The 21,706-nt window shown below is 45.8% G+C and overlaps 2 protein-coding genes across 2 annotated transcripts in view; one reads left to right on the top strand and one right to left on the bottom strand.

The window, feature by feature from the left end:
* The window catches only part of Ndufa5 (NADH dehydrogenase (ubiquinone) 1 alpha subcomplex, 5, 13kDa), a 120,941-nt gene that overhangs the window by 11,944 nt on the left and 87,291 nt on the right, over nucleotides 1-21,706 (bottom strand). Inside the window, exon 2 of the mRNA NM_001172353.1 lies at nucleotides 20,383-20,544. Coding sequence (NP_001165824.1) covers nucleotides 20,383-20,544 — 162 coding nt within the window. The remainder of the gene's footprint in view (nucleotides 1-20,382; nucleotides 20,545-21,706) is intronic.
* On the top strand, nucleotides 10,925-12,919 carry LOC116416239. The gene is made up of 3 exons (XM_031923921.1): nucleotides 10,925-11,412; nucleotides 11,539-12,158; nucleotides 12,762-12,919. The coding sequence occupies exons 1-3, from the start codon at nucleotides 10,925-10,927 to the stop codon at nucleotides 12,917-12,919; spliced, it is 1,266 nt and encodes a 421-aa protein (XP_031779781.1).

The following is a 21,706-nucleotide window of genomic DNA, read 5'->3' as shown; positions in this document are numbered from 1 at the left end:
TTGTAAAATCAATAATTTTATTTAATTTAAACCAAGCAGTTAATGGTGTTTGCCAACTGTTTATTGCACTTTTAATTTTACTCATTTCAAATATCTTATAATTTTTGTGTTTTTCATGTACAGGCATATTTTCAACTTTATGACTTCTAATAAAAATCAGAAATTTTTGAAATCGCCAAACTGCTTTCATTGGACTAAGACATCTACCATCAAAATAAATTGTAATTTCGTCAAGTTTTTCTTGATTACAATTATTTGTAGAGAGAGAGAGAGAGAGAGAGAGAGAGAGAGAGAGAGAGAGAGAGAGTAGTAATTCTTCTACGTTGACTCGATCCCTCGGTGGATATTAAAAGTAGAATGATGAAAAACCTTGGGTTTTTTTTCTCTTCTTCCTCAGGCACAAATTATATACCGCTTCAAGATCCAAATTGCCCAGTATGTTTGGAAGCAAATAAAGATGCGGAGTATGTTTTCTGTGACTGTTTGCGATGCAAAATGGAACGAGAAGAACTTGAGCGTTACCTTCAGACTAGGATGACTCTTGAGTCAATGATGACAGTTATGCTAGCGTCGAAGGATAGCTGGTGCGCAAACAACTGCGTAAGGACCATTCTCAAGAAGGTTAGAAATGACGAAGAGAATAGAAGGGAAGGACAAGGCGAAACAGCTAAGTAAAAGTGTTGCTAGACGAAGGCCACTAGGTAGTAGATACGAAACGCTCCTTGGACTGATGGAGAGGAACGTAGGTGACAGAGTTGAGTTCTCATTCCCCTGCCTGATGCAGAAGAACGTAGGAGCTAGGGTTGAGTACCTCTAAATGCTCCTCAGACCGATGCTGAGGAACGTAGGTAACGGAATTGAGCCCAGACTCCCTCGCCCCATGCAGAAGAACATAGGTGTCGAGGTTAAGTCTGTCCAAAGGATAGCCGGTTGATGCTGCTCGAAGTAAACGACTGGACGATGCTGCAGGAAGCAGACGGTTGGACGATCCAGAATAAAGAAGACGGCAGGACGACGTAGAATGGAGAAGACGAGTTTGATCCTGAACCCCTAATCACCTTGATGGATGGGAGATTTATAGAAATGTCAAACTTCAAATGAGAAGCCAAAAAGGTTAATTAACGGGCTTCATAAAAGTAATGTTTAACGATAATACCTGTGGGGATCCGGTGTCGGAGAGCCACTAGTGCAGAGCTTGCTCTGCCTACGCCACAAAAAAAAAAAGAACACACGTAACAATAGGGAGTACGCGCACAGATACTCACAAAAACAAACGCACATAACCCTCAAACACTAAAAACCAGACATGCACACTCCATGACACGGATAGGATAATTAGGACTTAAGTTGTTGGATGAACAAATTTCCAAAACTAATTTGTCAAACATTTTGAAAAAATGTATGACAATAAAAAACGATTATATCTATTTGCTGTAAAAATTTTAAGCTATTTTAACGACTAGTTTTTGAGCTAAAAATCAAAAACCAAGAAAATTCCGATACATACGAACAGCGTCCCTCTGGTGGCACCTCCACTATAGAGGGTAAAGAAGGCTTGCGATTGTCAAACCGAGACGTGCACAAATTGCAGGTCCATCTAGAATCTTCGAGTGTGCTTATCTCCTTTTTTTACTCACACTTAGATCACGAATCTTTCCGCGGTACACGACTAATTATCCTCGACCGTTTCAGTATGTCACTGAAAATCGTCCGTTGTCCCTGTCTCACTCTTATAACCGTACTAATAACTTTCGTCTAGCCTCGCAAATCTTCGATTGCCATATACAGGCTTGCATTTTTTGGTCATATCCTGGGTAAGGTCATAAAAAACCGTTCTACGTATAGCGCCATTCGTCAGCACTATTTCCATGTTTGGAGAAGTGATAATCTCTCGAATCATATCAAAATGGACTAGCTGACTATTCGTGTAGTTCAGACGAAAAACTTTTACTTCGCACGCACAGTCCTCGTAATAGTTCGGTTTTCTACATTTTTACGCGTAAAATTTCTGACCCCCTGACTGAATTCTTACTTGCGACTTTTCCCTTTGGTAACATATATACTGAATCAATGTCATAACAGATGGCTCTGGGTCCCAAAGCATACAGATATTTGAACAGTTTGAGACGTGCTTGTCACGTTGTAAAATCAGCGAGGACCACGTTTGTCATTGACAATGATATCAAGGATGTCAGAGCCTCGTCTATGTAGCACGAATTGACGTAGAGGGTCCCGCCATTAACAGGTAAAATGCCATTCACCTCTACCTCTGCACTAGTATGTAAATTTATCAACGTCGCTTGATTATTTATAACAAATGTTATTATTAAGTTCGCATGCTGACCCCCCCTCCCCCTACAAAGAGTTTATTAGTTTATTAGAGAGTTCATTTAGACAGATTTTCACCACAGATCGTAAACCGGCATTTAATTGTATATCATCTATTTTTAAACGTATTTCCTCGTCGTGTTCTAATTCATTGATGTAGCGCTCTTGGTCTTTCTCTGTGATGCAGTCTAGTGAGTAGCCCGACGCTGCAACCTTTTGGGTAAAGAACTCGTTAATGATTTCATGTAAACCATAGGCTTGTAAAAATAATTTAAACTATTAATAAACTTTGCATGCAGAACCTCCTTTAAAATTATTTTTAATCTACTCATGACAGCCAATGGCAATACTCGATCTTGATTAAATTTTTGGTTTTAAACACTCCGGTTGTTTGGTCGGTTACATGATGTCTGATAATCATGAATAAGTCTGATCATCATCAATAAGTCAGGTAATCGTAATTTACATGTTATACAAAAAGATATACCGCATTCGTGTGATTTATTTCCTTTATCCAATCCGATTTTGGTATAGTTATTCAAACAAATATTGCCAAAAATAATCGTAAACAGTTATTACATTTTATTAAGTTTTTCCGCCAGACTACATGGCAGAGATCAATAAAATGTGTAGAGCTTGTTGGAACATCTATGCCAATACCCTTTATTACCTGTTATATAATAGCCGTTGCTACCACACCCTCCAACGAGATTCAATATGCGACGTTGTACGTCGCAGCAGAGCAAATCGCACGTTATTGTTTGCGCGGCAACCTCACTCGATGCGAGGAAGAAAAGGCGATCGGTTCCAGCGCGGCCCGCGTTTTCTCGGACGCGAGCTACGTCCCGGGAATTCGTGGAATTCGCTGGCCGACGTACCCAAGGGGGGAGCTGGCGCGAGACGAGCAGCCAATCAGCGAGTCTCGCGCCTCGCGCGGCCAATCGGGTTACGTTATCAGCCGGGCGGCCGACGGCGAGACGCCAAGCGCGCGCGGCAGAGCGGCTCGGCAGTTCCTTTCCGAGCCCTGTCGATGACACTTCGACGTGACGAGAGCGCGCGAAAGTGAATTGCGATAAAAGAGTGAGAGTGAGAGAGCAGCAGCGCCACGACCTGGACCACCGCCCCGAGGAAGAGATCCCTCCCCGGAAACGACCGTCCAGCCGTTCAGCCAGAGGAAGGAAGCCGGAACGAGAGCCAGGCCTTCATCCCCAAGTCTGCAGAGAGAGAGAGAGAGAGAGAGAGAGAGAGAGAGAGAGAGAGAGAGAGAGAGAGAGAGAGAGAGGGAGAGAGAGAGAGAGAGAGGGAGAGAGAGAGAGAGAGAGAGAGAGAGAGAGAGAGAGAGAGAGAGAGAGAGAGAGAGAGAGAGAGAGAGAGAGAGAGAGAGAGAGAGAGAGAGAGAGAGAGAGAGAAAGAGAGAGAGACAGAGAGAGAGAGAGAGAGAGAGAGAGAGAGAGAGAGAGAGAGAGAGAGAGAGAGAGAGAGAAAGCCGCGGGTGTGTGCGAGAAAGAGTGAGCGAGCCGAGAGAGCGGTGTGCGGTGTTTGGGCGCACACCTCAACGTCATCCACGCGAGGCATCGGGCCAGCGTGAGCGAGAGCGAGAAAGGGAAGAGAAGCGCAGCGCAGAAGAAAGGCGGGAAAGTGTGTGAGTGAGATTAGATTAGATAGATTAAATAGTTTTTATTTGCGTACATTATGTTCTACAATAGTAAGATTCAGCATTATGAGGTGAAAGTAGAATGCAGTAAGTTGAGGCGTGTTTAGATTGTGTATAGTGTAAAAGTGTGCCGTTGGTGGAAATGAGTAGCGCGAGAATGAGTAGGTGTGTGCGTGTGCGTGAGTGTGTATGAGTTATGTGTTTTCGAGTTGAAAGTAGTGATCTTTAGCAAGTTTTCGGAAGATGACAGTAGATGAGGTGTTTCTGATGTGTGATGGCAGGCTATTCCATAAGTATGAGGCGCTGATATGAAACGAGTTCCTCAGCGTCTCAGTCGCGAAGGCAGGTATTTCCAGAGGTGTCACCTCGTCCCTCACAGGCCGGAGCGAGACGCGGAAGTCAAAAAAGGCCAGTACGTATGATGGTACGACCGAGTTAAACATTTTACGAAGGAAGCAGACTGTGAAATATTTCCTGCGTCCGTCAGTGGTTAGCCACTGCACCTCCCGCCTGTAAGGGTAGATGTGCTCATCCCTCCTTACGCCATAGATGTACCGGATTCCTGTATTCACGAGCCTCTGTAGTTTTAAGTCGAGTTCCTGCGTCAAGTCACAGTATACAAGAGAACAGTAGTCGATGATCGGAAATAGGAGTGCTTGCACGAGATGTTTGCGCAATCTGAGATTGGTACTCTTTCTAAAAAAGTAAAGCCTGTACATTAGCGAGTGAGCACGTTTACACACTTGTATAACGTGCTCCTTCTACGAGAGTTTAGAGTCAAGCAGCAGTCCCAGATTACGCACAGAGGATTCCAAGCTGACCTGGGCACCCCCGATATTAATGAATGTGTTAGCTGTTGAGGGAAGTAGATTTATGTAGTATGGGGAGGCCAGGACAATTGCTTTGGTTTTTGTAACATTAAGTTGAAGCTTGTTTTGCGCAGCCCAGCCCATTATCCTCTCGGCATTAGCACTCATCTTGTTTGATAAAGAATCGAGCTGCTCGAGGTGGCAATGACTGTAAATTTGCAAGTCATCCGCGTAAATAAGATGGGTAACATCGGAGTCTAGACAGAAACCAATGTCGTTGATGTACAATGCAAACAGCAGGGGACCTAAGACGGAGCCCTGCGGGACACCGATGTTAAGACACTGCGAAGAGGAACGCTCGCTATTGTCACCAACGACGGCTAGCTCTCTCCCAGTGAGATAGGAGGCAAACCAGGGGATAAGCTGCTTAGAGAAGCCGAAGGTGGATAGCTTCCTCAGGAGCCGGACGTGACATACAGTGTCAAAGCCTTGCTAAAATCAAAGAGTAGAAGGAGTGTCACGTTCTTTTTGTTTATCCCGACCCTGACATCATCAGTTAGCTTAATTAGGCCAGACTGAGTGCTGTGGCCAGTGCGGAAGCCTGTTTGATAGTTGTCTAGTAAGAGCCTTGATTCAAGGTATTGTGAGACTTGCCTGTGCACCAGCCACTCCAGGGGCTTGGAGAGAAAGCAGAGAAGTGAAATCGGACGATAGTCAGTCAGGGCTGTTGGTGAACTGACTTTGTTGAGTGCACGCACAAGTGACAATTTCCAGGCAGATGGGAAACGGGTTTCGCTCAGAGACAGGTTGAAAATGTGACATAGTAGAGGAGCGAGAACTGGCAGTGCTTTTGAGATAACAACCTGAGGGATGCCGTCGCTTCCTCTGGCCTGGGTGTCGAAGTGCGATACTGCAGCCAACACGTCCGATTTCGTTATGGTGCCAAACTCGAAATGTTCCGGGAGGTCAAGACTTTCCAGGGTTAGAAGATACTCCTCAACAGCAGGAGCTAATGGATCATTGGAGATCGAGCTGAAATGCTTGTTGAGTTCATCTGTGCTAAAGCGAGGTGGCAAAGGGGCCTTAGTTGCAGAAATTCCAAGTCTCCAGCTCTCTCCAGATCTCGGCAACATCAGTCAAGGTTGACAGGCGTGAATAGTAATAATTCAGCCTGGCTTCCTCGACCTGTTTGTGAGCATTGTCTCTAGCTAGTCTGTATAAGCGGAGATCTGAATCAAGCCTGGAGTCCCTGAAACGCCTGTAAAGTCTCTCCCTCTCAGATACAAGGTCACGAAGAGCCGTGGTGAACCACGGGTGACGTCGTTTTCTCGGTGTTACAGTTCGTAATGGGGCGAGATGATTAATGTGCGTTAGTGAGGTTAGCGTTAAGTGTAGAGATGCATTCATCAAGTGATGAAGCGGTGAGGGATGACCAGTCACATGCGCTAAGAAAGTCCCTTAGCTTCTCGGCGTTGAATCCCTTAAAGTTTCTGTAGAAGTATGTGTTAGGTACGTATCGTGGAATCTGTACGTCAAGAGTGGCCGTGATAAGGTCGTGTCCATTGATGAAAGGTGAGTCTGTCTTCCAGTGTGACAGCAGGCGATCCTGCTCGTCAATTAGACACAAGGCAAGCCAGGTATCCGAACCCTGTTTATGATGCGTGGCACCATAGGGGACAGAAGAAAGGGAATTTTCATCAATGAAGGCCTTGATAAACTTGGCATCTTCAGATGAAGAAAGCTGGTCAGAGTTGAAGTCTCCCATTATGACCTTCGTGGAGTAGCTGTGCATGTGGGTTGTTAGCTGGTCAATAAAGTTAGAGCCTTGGAAAAATGGAGCGTGAGGAGGACGATACACAACCCCCACGAAGATCGGAGAGATTCCCTTTGCCGATACCTCGCAGAAGAGATATTCAGGCTTACCTGGCTTGCCAGACCATTCACCATCAGATAATGAAATAACGCTAGCTGTCAGTGATTTATGTATGTAGAGGGCCACACCTCCTTCGTTTCTGTTTCTGTCCCGTCTGTAGAGTAGGTAGTCATCCAGAGAAGGGATGGACGTAACCTTGTCGCTCAACCAGGTCTCGGTAACAGCTATTACGTGAAACGGAGAGCGAGTGGATAAGAAAAGCCTGATCATCTCAATGTGACCCGTAAGCGAGTTCGCATTGAGATGACAGACTCGTAGACCTTCGGACAGAGATACCTTAGAACCGGATGAAGATATGGCAGATGAGCTTGATGGTGGATGTGGTGGAATGATGTGTTTGTGTTGTAGCTTCAGTGTTGAACGATGTCGGCAGCAAGCGGAAACCGGGCTAAAAAAGTCTCCAGCTCAGTGTCGGTGTTGATTTCGGTAGCACGCTCGCTGTCGTCGTTGCAGCGCATGTAGAGTCTCCCATCTCTGATGAATGTTCGGCAACCCTGCTTCTTCCTGGCCTCTAGCCTGGTTCTCGAACGCAGCTTGTGGACGTCAGAGGGGAGCAGCTCGTTGATGTTTACGAGCCCTTGATGGTCAGGGCTCAGAGCTTTAGCTTCCTCCAGCAAGGTGGCGTCCAATTCGCTGGTGTGCAGCTTGCGTTTCCGAGCTTTGGCGATGATGATCGAGCGTGCAAGCGCACTTGAAGATAAGGTGACGGCTAATGGTGGCAGTCTGCCGTCACCCCTGGCAGAGCTGTTGGTTGCATCAAGCCTCCCCATGGTCCTGACTGATGCTATGTCCCTTCTGAGGACTGTGGGGTCAAGCGCGCTCACGACTGAGAAAGCGAGGAGATGCAGCGAGGTTTCACGGGTGTAGTGCAGGCCCGTGACAACAACCACACTGTTAGAGGTCTGCTCCTGTCGCCTCCTGACCTCTGCCAGTTCACTGCGCAGGCTGCATATCTCCGCAGCGCTGGGTACAGTGCTGCTGCTGTCCTGCTGCATTGTCGGGCTCCTCAATGAGAGATCTTGAATTTGTGCCTGCAGCTCGGTGATGGTGGACTCAGCATTTTGTATGCGGGTCTTGAGTGCAGGCAGCTCATCGAGGGCCTTGAGTCGCCTCTCAATTGGGCCCAGACGCTGCTCAATTTTGGAGATCCTCTCCGACACGATGTTCTGTGTCTTGAGGGCCTCCGTTTGAGCATTGCGAATGTCGTCAAGGGCACTGCGAATGTCCCTCAATGCAGCCTCAACGGACGGCGTAGATGTTGTCACACCGGCCGGGCGGGCTGGTGAGGGATTTCTCGATGTGTTCGTTGATGGTGGTGCTGACCTTATCTTCTTGTTCCCCGGCTGCTGCTGTTTGGGAGTGCTCTTTCCTGCTTATGTTGTTGCAGTTACTCCCGTTGCTGATGTTGTAGCAGAGGTGGACTTAGTCCTCACTTTGGTACCCGTGGGGTTGTTTTTGTCTGCACATGGGAGACAGGCGATGGACTGCCTGTCATTCACCAGGATGGCCTTCACGTTGGTTGTGTTCTGGCACCTGGCGTGGTAGTATAGACCACAAAACTCACACCTTTTGGGGTCTTAGTGCTGTATAGGTTGTGTACAGCTGCTGCATGACTGAAAAGGCACTTCCACACTCTTCTCGCCGTTTGAACTCATTTTTCGTCGATAACTTACTAGCAGTCGGTAAAGTAGATATTCGTAGGAGGATGATAAGTTATCGACAGAGTGAGAGAGTAGATGTTGTAACTCTTACGGCTAGATGGAGCGTTAGTGGAGAGAGTGCGAAAGTACCGGCCTCGAAAAGTGTGAAGACGCCGTGAAGATTCTCCCGCGAGGCAGCAGATGTCGCCACGATGTTGATTGCAGTGAGAAAGAGACTGAATATAACAGGGAAGATTTAATGGAGGATTTGAGGAGGAGGACGCAACACAAAGGTGAGAAAATCACGTTTCTCGCCAAATTTGAGTACATTGTGTCACGCTTCCATCGACCCCCATTCAAAAGAGAATTGTTGCAGATAGCGTATCGCAATATTCTACCCGAGTATCGGAAGGCTATCGGTGATAAGCTCATTGATAGCTTGGAAGATCTTGAGAAGTATGGTCGCCGGTGGGAGAAGCAGCGAGACTTGGACAGTCGATATGCTCCGCCATTGCCAGCCGAGAAGATGCACGTTCCCGGTGCGGCATATACAGGAGGGGTAACTAAGCCCAAGGTCGCTGCAGTCGCAAGCTACGACTTCGGCGTCCGCTTCTGAGTCGGAAAAAGTCGCGAGTGTAAGCACTAACGCCGGCTCTGGTAATAAATCAAAGCCGACGGGAAAAGATGCTGCATCGAGCCAGGATTCGGACAATAAACAGAAGGGCGGAGGAAATCAGCCACGCACCGGAGGGAATCCAGCGGCGGGGGCGGGTAAATCGCCCTTAGGACCGACCAACGTGAGCGCGGGAGAGTTTCTCGGCGCGTGCTTCACGTGTCACCGCGTAGGTCATCGCGCCTCACAGTGTCCCGAAGTAGTCTGCTACAGATGCAGAGAGAAGGGGCACACCTCGAGGAACTGCACAACCCCTTCGACGGCGCATGCGAATTCGACTCCTGCACCATGGATTACGGACGCCCCTACGACCCATTGTCAGTGGTGCGGACGAGAAGGCGTCACTTTACTCTCGTGCCCCGACTGTCGTGTGATAACTACAGCTCTGGGAAACTTGAAGTTGGGGGCCCAGAAATAAAGAAACCGGCGCCTCCAGAACAAGAAAGAACGGGAGGAAAGGAGACTAGAGGAGTTACGTTCGCTCAGCCACTCGTAAAGCTCGACGAAACCGAGAGGAAAGACGAGGGAGAAGCGCGCCGGTTTGCCGAGTTGAGAAAGGTTGAGGAGAAGGCCACGAGGTTACTGAGCGAAAACTAGAAGAGAGAGAGGAGAAGGTGGGACCTGACCGCAGTCCAATTAGACATTAGAGGCTGCCAATGGTTCAAACCGTTGGGAGTAGAGAAAGAGAGCGAGAGACGGAACGCTGCGAGGAGCGAAAAACTTCAAAGCTCGCCGAAACCGCTCTTTGTACCAGGCATTAGCACAAAGGAAAGTGCGGATGAGGGAGAGGTGGTAGCCAGAGCAAACACGGAAAATAGAAATTTAGATTGGCCCAGAAATCGCCGAGAGATTTCGGGAGCGGTTAACGAAGAGCACGACTAAGCTCCGCACAGCCACGGGGCACATTCACTCAGTGCTTGGAAAATTGGAGATGATACTCGATATTGGAGGCAAAGAACAAGATATATCTTTCAAAGCCACACCGTCGCTCGAACAACCAATGATCCTCGGAATGGATTTTTTTAAGAAGTTCGATTGCGACGTGCGACTGGGAAGAGGAGCGTGCGGAGGTGAGAGAGCTAGTGAAAGGGATCCTTAAAGACCAAGGCTTATCGATAGGGCTCACGCATCTTACGGAGCACCATATCGAGCTGATGGACTTCACGCCGATTCGGCATAAGCCTCGGCGTGAATCTGCAGCAAAACAGCAAGCCGCTGTCGAGGAAGTTGAGAGATTGTTCCTTGAAGGAATCATAGAGAGATCGGCGAGCGATTATACGAGCGCACTTGTCATGATCCACAAAGCCGACGGAACATGGAGGTTTTGCGTCGATTATCGAGATCTGAATCGAGTCACTATTAAGGATGAGCATCCAATCCCTAATATGGACTCGATTACAGATAGGCTACGCAGTGCTCGTTATCTATCAAAGATCTACCTGAAGCAATCCTATTACTAGATCCCGTTGTCGCCAGAGAGCAGGAAGTATACGGCTTTTTCTGTGCCGGGCTCAGGCCTGTGGCAGTTTAAGCGTATGCCGTTCGGTCTGTGTAACGTGCCCAGGACCCAGCAGAGACTAATCGATGCTTTGTTTGGGCTACGTGCGAGCCAGCAGTGTTCGCCTACCTCGATGACCTGGTGATCGCCACAGAGACTTTCGAAGAGCACCTAGAGTGGCTCGAGTTTGTCCTGAAGCGACTCACGGGCGCGGGGCTAGTCGTGAATGAGGAGAAGTGCGAATTCTGTTGTTCGCAGATCAGGTGGCTGGGTTTCTTACTGGACAAGGAGGGACTGCGTCCTGATCCCCAAAGGGGAAACAGTGAAAAGAACCAGTGAAAAACTTTCCGGCACCGAAAAACGTCAAACAATTGAGACGATTTCTGGGCATGTTGGGCTGGTATTCGCGCTTTATCGAGCGTGAATCCGAGCTTAAAGTCCCGCTCATCCGACTGCTGCGAAAAGATCAGAAATGGGAGTGGGGAGATGAGCAACAAGAGGTTTTTGAAGCTCTCCTACACGCGCTCACCGTGGCCCCTGTACTTGCTCGGCCTGATTTTACAAGGCCGTTCAAAGTGCAATATGATGCCAGTGGCGCGGCTATCGGAGCCGTTCTGACTCAAGACCATGACGATCGGCGAGCACCCGATAGTGTATATCAGTCGTGTACTAACTTCTGCCGAGAGAAATTACACGACGACGGAGAAAGAGTGTTTGGCAGTGGTCTGGGCTATCAGAAAGCTGAGGCCGTACATAGAGGGGTACGACTTCAGCGTGATAACAGACCACAAAAGTCTGCAGTGGCTGTGGAATTTGAAAGATCCCAGCGGTCGCCTAGCAAAGATGGGCAATTGAGTTGCAACAGTGGCAATTTGACGTGATTTATCGAAAAGGTGAACTAAATCACTTTCCGGATGCGCTATCCCGAAGCGACGACAATGGCGAGGACGCTGTTGCCGCTTTCGAGGAGGTACAAGATCCGGAATATTTGAAACTGCGAGAGCAAGTACCAAGGATGGCGTATCGAAAATGGAGTGCTTTATCGTTGGCACAAGGATGCCTTGCTGGACCCGATAACACACCGCGAGGAAGCGTGGAGATTGGTAGTGCCGGAGGAACAGAAGGAGAGAGTAATAAGAGATGCACACTGTCCGCCTTCCTCGGGTCACTTGGGAATAGAGAAGACCTATGACCGAGTGGCTCGAGAGTACTATTGGCGAGGAGCCTATCACGACGTGTACAAGTTCGTACAGTCGTGCGAGGAGTGCCAAAAATATAAAACGGCGCAAAGCGGAGCAAAAGGGCTCATGGGACGACCAGTCGTCGAGCGGCCTTGGGCCATCGTCGCAGCTGATCTCATGGAGTTTCCTCCGAGCAAAAATCGATTCAAATATCTAGTCGTGTTCCAAGACTTGTTTACACGCTGGATCAAATTGAAGCCGTTGAGGAAGGCGGATGCGAAGTCAGTAGCCAGAGCGTTTGAGGAGTTGATTTTATTCAGGTGGGAAACCCCTGAATATTTTCTAACCGATAACGGAAAGGAGTTCGACAACCAACTCTTGAAGAAGGTGTTGGAAAGTCCACGGTGTGAAACATATCACCACTCCGCCTTATCATCCTCAGGCAAATCCCGTCGAGTATACGAATCGCACGCTTAAAACGATGATCGCGATGTATGTAAAAAACGATCATCGCGACTAGGATTTGCATCTCCACGAGTTTCGTCATGCCATTAACACGGCGACGCAAGCTTCTACTCGAGTCTCTCCTGCGTTTCTCAACTACGGGCGACATCCTCGTCCGGTGTTGAGTTTACGACGGGAGATCGAGGGAGGAAAACCCATGGAAAGAAGGGAGTCAGATGAGTGGGTGGACAGGATGAAGAGATTAGATATGCTGCGAGATTTAGTGGGGAAATACACGAGCGCTGCAAACGAAAAACAAGAACGCGTTTATAACAAGGGACGGAAAAACGCGCAATTTCAAGTAGGAGATGAGGTCATGCGATAGACCCATGTCCTATCCGACGCAGCCAAGAGTGTTTCTAAAAAACTAGCTCCGCACTGGGAAGGCCCGTATGAGGTTGTCGAGGTTAAATCCCCGATAGTCTATGTACTAGGCCATGGTGACGGAAAATCGCGACGGTTGACAAAGGCTTACGTGGATGAACTTAAGCGCTGGGTTCCGCCGCGAAAGGCTAAGCAAAAATACTAATTCAATTTAAAGCCACCGACCAACATCGCACCGCCACGTCCGACGTTCGCCCAGGTAGCGAGATCACCAGCAAGACTGCCAACGCCAGCAACGTCGTCGACGCCTCTGCAGGTTTCAGGGGCGGGGATAACCACCAAGGCTGCGCCTGCGCCAATCCACAGCTGGTCTGATGACGACGCCAGCGAGCAGCCAGCAGCGAGATGGGAGCAACGAGGAGAGGCCAAGGACGGAGACGATCACAAGCCTAAGCCAGGTTATCTCGACAGGGGCAATTCCCCGGCGTTTGGGCCTAATCCGAGAGGAGGTCGAGAGAGAGAAGGAGAGTAGGATTCGGATGGAGAGGCAGAAGCCACCCGCCGAGTCACAAGAGAAAGAGAACTCGGAGGCAGAGGAAAGCAGACGGGCGCAGAGGGAGTTGAAGTTGTACGTCGCCAACTCTCCTGTTGTTCCCGCTGCCGCCCGTACTCCGAGGGGCCAGACCAGAGTAGACTCGGGCGAGGGTCCACCGACGAAGAAGAGGAGGAAGAATAAGAAGAAGAAGAGCAAAAATCCTCCTCAGCTCACGAAAGACGTCTCGGCATATCTATCCAGCTCGGACGACGATGAACCGAGTTCGCCGATCAGGGGTTTCTTCGGCGGTGTCTACTCTGGAACGGCCGAGATAGATTGGGACAATTGGTCTCCGATTCGTCATCAGGAGCAAGAGGACCGGACACCATAACCCAACGAAGACGAGAGGAGGAGAGGAGAGGAGCAACAAAGAGAGGAAGAGAGAAGGCGGCGAGAAGAAATGGAGTAGAGAGAAAAAGAGGCCAGAGAACGAGAAGAAGAAGAGCGGCGATCGCGAGATGAGGAGCAGCGACTACGCGAGGCCCGCGACGACTAAAAGCGGCTCAGAGCTGAGCGAGCTGCTGCCGCGGCAGAGGAAAGAAAGAGAAAGAGCGAGAAGGAGAAGAAGGAGAGAGAGGAAGCTGAGCGTCGTCACCAAGAGGAGCAGCGAACACGAGACGAAGTTGCCTCCACGCCCGTCGTCCAGGAGCAGATGGAAACCGATTTACCAGCATCCGCTGCAACCCTGGAGAACGACATGAGCCGGGAGGAGGCTGAGGAATGGGCAGCGAGGAACGCACGACGCAACGTAGCCAGAGCCGCCCGGAGAAGAGAAGCGAGGCGTATACAGAGAGAGACGAGAGAGGAGACCGACGCCTGCCTGCCAGCCCGAGATCAACCAGTCCCTGTGGCGAGGACAGCGGCCAACGGCTCCGACGAGAGAGGTAGAGAGAGAGAGGGAGAGAGAGAGAGAGAGAGAGAGAAGTGACGCGAGGAACGTCATCGAAGATCGGTCGGCGGATCGAATAAGGAGTCGCTCCTCCAACCGCAGGACCTTGCCCGTAAAGGAAAGGGGAACGTGGTTCGGAGGACTCCGACCGATTCCGACAAACCCGACGATCGACCCGGCCCCGTACAGTTGTTTTAACTGTTGGCAGCCGTGCCATGGTGTTACCCAGTGTAACAAGGGGATCACCCGTGACTTCTGCGGCAATTGCGGAAGACACGGAGTCCAGGTGACCAGCTGCCCGCGATGCACCGAGGCCTTTCGGAGCCGCCAGCAGCGAGGAGGAGGTTACGTTCCCATCGAGACGGCCAGTGGCGTCGACATCGCCGAAGAGAACTGGGACGAACCCGATGACCGGCAGCGAGAGGAGCCGGAGAGACGGCCCGCGGGCGTCAAGAGAGAGAGAGAGAAGAGAGAGAGAGAGAGAGGAACGAGAAGCGAACGATCGCCGCATACGAGAGGAAAGGCAGCAGCAGGAAGCGAGGCATCGGAACGAGGTCGAAGAGCTGGTGACACGAGAGCTGTATCAACAGCTATACCAACAGCAGGAGAGGGAGCGTCTCCGCTGTCTCCGCCCAGAAGAAGACACCCAGAATCGCCAGATCCACGTAGTCAGGGAGGTCCCTAACTGTAGCCAGCAAGAGGAGAGAAACATCCTCCTTCAAATCTTGCGAGGCTTAGAAGGAGTATCACCTGAGACGAGAGAGATCGTCCTTCGGCGCATTTACGGAGGACGTCGCGAGGATCGAGCAGAATAGAGCCGAGAGGAGAGAGAAGAGAGCCACGAGAGAGACAAGAGGGAAGAGAAGTCGGAGTTGCGGTTGTGCTCCAAACGCAACTCCGGGGCGAGTGGGAGGATGTAGGGTGGCGCCCCCGCCCAACTTAAAACCCACTCCAATGGGAATGAGTTAGACGGTCCTTTTCCTGGACCTACGATGGGGTCCGTCTCTCTTGAGAGGTAGCAAAGTTAAGGGAGGGGGATTGCGACGTTGTACGTCGCAGCCGAGCAAATCGCGCGTTATTGTTTGCGCGGCAACCTCACTCGATGCGAGGAAGAAAAGGCGATCGGTTCCATCGAGGCCCGCGTTTTCTCGGACGCGAGCTACGTCCCGGGAATTCGTGGAATTCGCTGGCCGACGTACCCAAGGGGGGAGCTCGCCGGTTCGAGCTGGCGCGAGACGAGCAGCCAATCGGGCTACGTTATCAGCCGGGCCCGACGGCCGACGGCGAGACGCCGAGCGCGCGCGCGGCAGAGCTGCTCGGCAGTGTGTCTCGTTATAAATTGGCGGGTTTTCACGACCAAACGTTCGAAAATTATAAACTACGATCGCCGTAGTTCTACTACTGCTAGTAACTAGCCCGTCTTCTGTGTTTGCTACTTCTGTTTATCGGCGATTCTTAAAGTTAAGTATTAGGTTCTTTATTATAGCATGAAAAAGAATAGATTAATATTATATTAATAGGCTCAATATTTACGGCTATTTTTGTTTAATGGCTGCTGGTTGTCAGGCGTTGATGAAACAGCTTCTAAAAAAACTAGAGTGTTATGTGCCATAATTGAATAACTAGGAAAGAAGGAAAAACCATCTTTATCGTATTTACGCCACTGACCATTAGATATGTTATCTAGATGATTATGCTGTTCTTGTTATAGTTGACTTAACTCTGAAACTAAGTTTTGAGACAATCAAAATATGCAATTAAACAGAAAAGTTAATTTTTTTAATTAACTCAATACTTACAATTAGAATTGCTTGTTACGGAAATCTACAACTCCTGTCATTACACGCCATTATGACTACATCACTTCTGATATACCTTATCAACTCGTTAATCACTGAAGCATGAAAATTCAAGTAAAGCTCATACTGGTTAGAAAGATCAGTATGATTAAAAAAAAACAATAATATTTTATTGACTTTGTAACACGGCAAAATTTCGCCGTGTAACAACGACGTTCGACGCTGTCGGGGTAGAGCGTCCCAAGGCTACCTGTGTGAATGAGAGAGTGAACGTATCTAAGTGCTTCGTTTATTTTTTGAGTGAACGACGAGAGAGGAGCAGTGGCTGCGACAGACGGAAAGGACAACGCACGTCGCCGACTCGTAAGTGAGAGATGCGAGGAGACGACGAGCAGCGTGGGCGCAGCAGCAGCGACCTTTCACCTCGATAGGGCGTTCAAGTCGGCCCCGCGCACCGTAAGACAGCCGATGCAGGTGGCGGAGCCCTTCGTGGGGTCTACCTACGTGAGCGTCTGATGCAGCAGGACCAGCGTGATGGCAGCTCGCCCGCACGAACGCTAGGAACAAAAACTACAGCGTCTCGCGTTCATAGTGACAGATGTCGCCCGAGTCAAGGGCCCTGATGACGGGGCATTGGGAGTTACTACGGGTTCCGCAGTAAAGAGTTATCTTGGTTGTCTGCGAGTGAAAGACGGTATATGTGCTACGAGAATTCGAATCTCGCGGCTATCTACTTCGACATCGTGTCCGCGGGGCTATCTGCACGCATGCGCGTCCGCGTTGACGAATCAGCGCGCGCGTGGTATGGCGGCAAGGGAGAGCCGACACTCGCCTGCCCCGACTGCTCCTGAACGGACGTGCCTCAACTTCAACCCCACCCGGTGTTCCAGCTAGAAGGATTTAAGGTCAGTGAATCGTTTTTCGTTTTCTCCGGTCGTATCCGTCTCGCGGGTGAACGGCAGTTCCACGTTCTGTTTCGCAAACGAAAAGGTTATCTCGCGTACGCGTTCGTTACCTCCGGATCGTTGGCTTTATCTCTTTGTATTGTGTTACGTCCAATAAAGGGTTATTCTCGAGTAATAAGCGAAGTGTAAAATTAAGGATTTTTATGATAGAAGTGTAATTTTGTGAAAACGTAGGTTAATACTTGGCGCCGACACTTGAACGCACGAGGCGTAAGGTGGTCGGGCAACTCTAGGATAAGTCGTTCGGCGTTTGCGGAATTCGCGTGCGACGTAATTGTGTGAGTGAGTGCGAGCGAGTTTGTGTGATCTGGTTGCTTCTTGAGCCTTGAGGCGTGAGTGAGCCACGCGGGATATCTTTCGTGTACGGGTATTTGCTTGTCGGAGTTGTCTTCGTTCATGGGTTGTCTTAGTAATTTGTACGAGTCGATTATAAGTTGTAAGAATTTATTAAGAATATACAGTTCCGTCTGATAAACCACGTGTCTCTATTATCCCGAACCGCCTTCTCTCCTTATCGTTTTTCGGGGCTGCAGCTAGCCGAGCAATCCACGTGCAAAAAACCCTCGCGCCGGGAAACAAAGAGTCGCGAAACATTATATGGGCTAGTGGATGTTCATAGTCGTTACGCAGGCCTATACTTTCCGGAGCAATCGACAAAACATCAGGTTTATGGAATAGATCATTTGTAAACATACAATGGACGTGGTTATTCTACAATGCAGTAGAAGACAACGAAGCCTAAATTATTATTCTGCATAAATTATCTATCGATTGCCGCTGATCTAAAGATCTGAAGCCCACACCATACCGCACATTGTAGGCATGTACGGATCTAGAACTTTCGCAATATTCTATGCATCATGCAAAACTTTTACGAAATGTGTCACACTTGCTCGAATCATTCTATAAAAAGATTTAAAATAAAACTTTTCTTAAAGGTAAAAGGTAGGCAAGTATAAACTGGTTTTTATTTACTATTCATTTTTTGTTTGATGATGATACAATTCATTCAAATAATTATTTATATAAGTGACAAACTATGGTAAAAAAATATATGAAATCAATAGTTAAATGGCAATTACGTATTTGGAATAAATTTATCCAATTATTCTTTAATATGATTTATAATTTCATTGTTTTCCTAACGTCTTTTCTAATTTACTGGCGGTATTCTACACTACTATGAACATACTTGATAAACCCGTCGCTTAATAATTTTACGGTGAGATAAAAAGAATAATTTTTCAATCATAATTTTTCATTTTTCACTATCTGCTTTATTATTAATGATTTTGTGTTTCACTAAATTTGAAAGATGTTATAAATTTATTTGACAATGTTATTAATTTTTATCAATTCAAACAATTCACATTAGGAACTATCAACCGACGGGTTTATCAAGTATGTTCATAGTAGTGTAGAATACCGCCAGTAAATTAATAATGACGTTAGGAACACAATAAAATTATAAATCGCATTAAAGAATAATTTGATAAATTTATTCCAAATACGTAATTGCAATTTAACTATTGATTTCATATATTTGTGTACCATTGTTTGTCACTTATATGTATAAATAATTATTTGAATGAATTATATCATCATCAAATAAAAAATTAATAATAAATAAAAACCAGTTTATACTTGCCTACCTTTTACCTTTAAGGGGTCAAGCCTGGGTTAAATCCTGCAAAAAAAAAGATATTCTTCTTACCAAAAATTTTTGATTTGATGTAATTTGGAAAAAAAATTCTATTGAAAATATATAAAATATACACCATTTTTATCGAAAAAGACACGTATATACCTTGTAAAATCATTGACCAAAATTCTTTGGTAAGAAGAATATCTTTTTGTTTTTTTGCAGGATTTAACCCAGGCTTGACCCCTTAAGAAAGGTGTTATTTTAAAGATTTCACGAATTTTTAAGGGTAATCAAAAATTATAATAAAAACTATCCTCTCGATGGATACATTACATTATACTTCACTAACTTAAAAGAGAATAATCAAACTGTTGTTAAAATACTGAGTATTAGTTTTAGTTCAAAAGCAACCGTCAAATAAGATTTGTAAAATAAATAGATGTACACATTAGAATCTATCTTCACAGCAATACCTACAACCAGTATACACACATACCTCATAAACAACGGAGTGATCAGTGACCTCCGAAACCCTTGAGTAACGAGTTTCGACTAATTACGCTACAAATTTCCATGAAACTCTTGCAGACGACGTTCATACTGTCCACCCTGCGCACCACTTACCTTGGAGGCCGTTGCCGTCGCGATATTCGTGTTCCGCGACCCCCAAAACCCCCGAATAGCAAAATTAGATTCATTTTTATAAATACTATGCACCGAATGCGTCGTTTTATTATACATACATTTTATTTCTAATTCAATTTGATTTTTCGCGCTACGGAAGTTTCGAGGATAAGAACGGAAGTTGGGAGAAGAAATAAAAATTGAAAAGAAAAACACTACACAAAATTTTGGTCAGCTATAGAATGATAAACAAAAGTTCTTTTAATATCTTTGAAAGTAACATTGATTCGCCTGATATAACAACGTATTTCAATAAGATATGAATTTTCGAATATTTTTAGAAGTTAGAAAATTCCATTTCAAAGAATATAAGGTTTCGGTGCGCCCGACAGCCCGTATAGTACTCTAATACTTGTACTTGCCGTCGGGGGCGCTACCGCGTCCCTTAATATGTTTTGACTATCCAAAGGAAACTACCAAGACCTGCAATGGCGACTCCTTAAATACTGCTACTAGTAGACGATTAATTTTAGATTTATACTGGTTATTCAAGCCGAGTGTGCATATGTTTTTCAGAATTTATTTTGCAAAGGTTTCTTAGAATGACACCGACAAGTCTGCATGTTTACAGGGTACATCGTAAACGTCATTTAATAATATCTTAGAAATGAAACCCTATCTAACGGCTCCGTGCACTTGTTAAATACGGACAAGAGCGCTAAGAAAGTAACACTAGTAATTTGCCTCGACGGCCAGCGAATAACATAGTAGATACGCTACAGCTTACCACCTGCTGTATATTATGAAATATATAATTTAGTAAAATATAAAATAACAAATAATGACAAATAGTTAAACAGGTATCCTAACGCAAATAACTGACTCTCACTGCCCTCCAAAAACCCGTGAGCAGAATAGGACGTTTTATTTCTTTAAAATTATTAACTTATTTTTGTCGACTTTTACTGAACAATCATAATCATCAGGTATTGTATCTTTTGTTATCTTTTTCAAATTAAATTTTTAATATAAAAAAATTAAAATTTCAATTATATTCAATAGATTGAAGTTATTAAATACTTCCTTCTAGACAATGTTCAAGTGTTAGATTACCCCCGGATTAACGAGACATTGTCTACGAGGGTAAGCACCAGGTATACCGTAAATGTACTAATAAATACTCAAACATGCTCGCAAGAATAATATTCTTAGACTCCCAAACAAATTTTGTTAAGGTGAGTAGATGATCATAAATAAAAATACAAATCGAAGGCGAAATCTTGTATATTGTAGATTGTATAGTTAAATAAATAAATATTACTTGATTTACTATGTCAGCTTTTTCTTTTACTAGTATTTCTGTATATTGTCTGTAAGAATAATCCGTAGGAAACTTCTGAAGAACGCGAATAATTTTTCCATATAATATCGCCAGCGTTCGCCGAGGATATTGATGAATGTTGAGTCCGGTCAAACCTGTAGTCTATTAAATAATATAAAATGAATTATTTCGTATAAAATAACTTTTCATATATATATATATATATATATGAACACACACACACACACACACACACACACACACACACACACACACATATATATATATATATATATATATATATATATATATGTGTGTGTGTGTGTGTGTGTATGTGTGTGTGTGTGTGTGTGTGTGTGTGTTTATTAACTTTAGCGAAACAGATAAAAAGTTTTAGGAAAAAGTCTGGGGCTTAAAAAGTCTGGGTCTTGGTTTATATATAAAAAAGCACGATTCCCTGTAGAAAATTAACGGTTCGAATTTGCTAAGACCTTTAGACTTAGCTAACTGTTTTAACGGCTGCCAAGCTAAAATTTAACAAAAAATGTGGCTTAGAAACCGCTAAGTTTCCAAGATGTCTGCCGGAGGCTAATTTGAGGTTACGAGTTTACGACAATCACCAGCTAAATGAATCAATTTAATTTTATTAATATTTCAATTTTTAACATTTAATATAGTCCTATTCTACTATCTGAACAAGGTTTGTATGATACGCATGCACTGCACTTCATGACACTTGACCGTACTAAGTCATGAACTGTTATTTCATAATGTCATGCTGCCTGATCAAATAAAATAAATAGAAATTGTTAGTATTAGCAAACTAAATAGTGCAAAATGCCTTGTTCAACAAGACTAAACTAAAAAAGAACCCATTCATATGTACTCGAAACCATAATGAATATTTGAATGGGTTCTTTTTTAGTTTAGTCTTGTTGAACAAGACATTTTGTCTTATTTAGTTTGCTAATACAAACAATTATAATTTATTTATACGCCAAGCGTTTTGCGCGCCTTGTATGGCTTGCATCGCATTGCATCGCCGTAAGGCCGCGTGTAGCGCGCTAGTTTTAAATAAAAATAATTTTCGAAAAATTTGCTCCTATAACTATATCAATTTATTTCCAAAAGTAATTTCAACCTATAGATCATATAAAATTTTAAAAATCAAAATCACATAAAAACTGAAATGGGGGGTTGGTGAGCGAAGCGAGCAGGGGGGCGAAGCCCCACTAATATATATATATATATATATATATATATATATATATATATATATATATATATATATATATATATATATATATATATATATATATATATA

Source organism: Nasonia vitripennis (genome assembly GCF_009193385.2).
Source record: "Nasonia vitripennis strain AsymCx chromosome 2 unlocalized genomic scaffold, Nvit_psr_1.1 chr2_random0002, whole genome shotgun sequence".
Taxonomy (NCBI): Eukaryota; Metazoa; Arthropoda; class Insecta; order Hymenoptera; family Pteromalidae; genus Nasonia; species Nasonia vitripennis.
The sequence above is the reverse complement of the archived record's forward strand: the minus strand, read 5'-3'. Positions and strand labels throughout refer to the sequence as shown.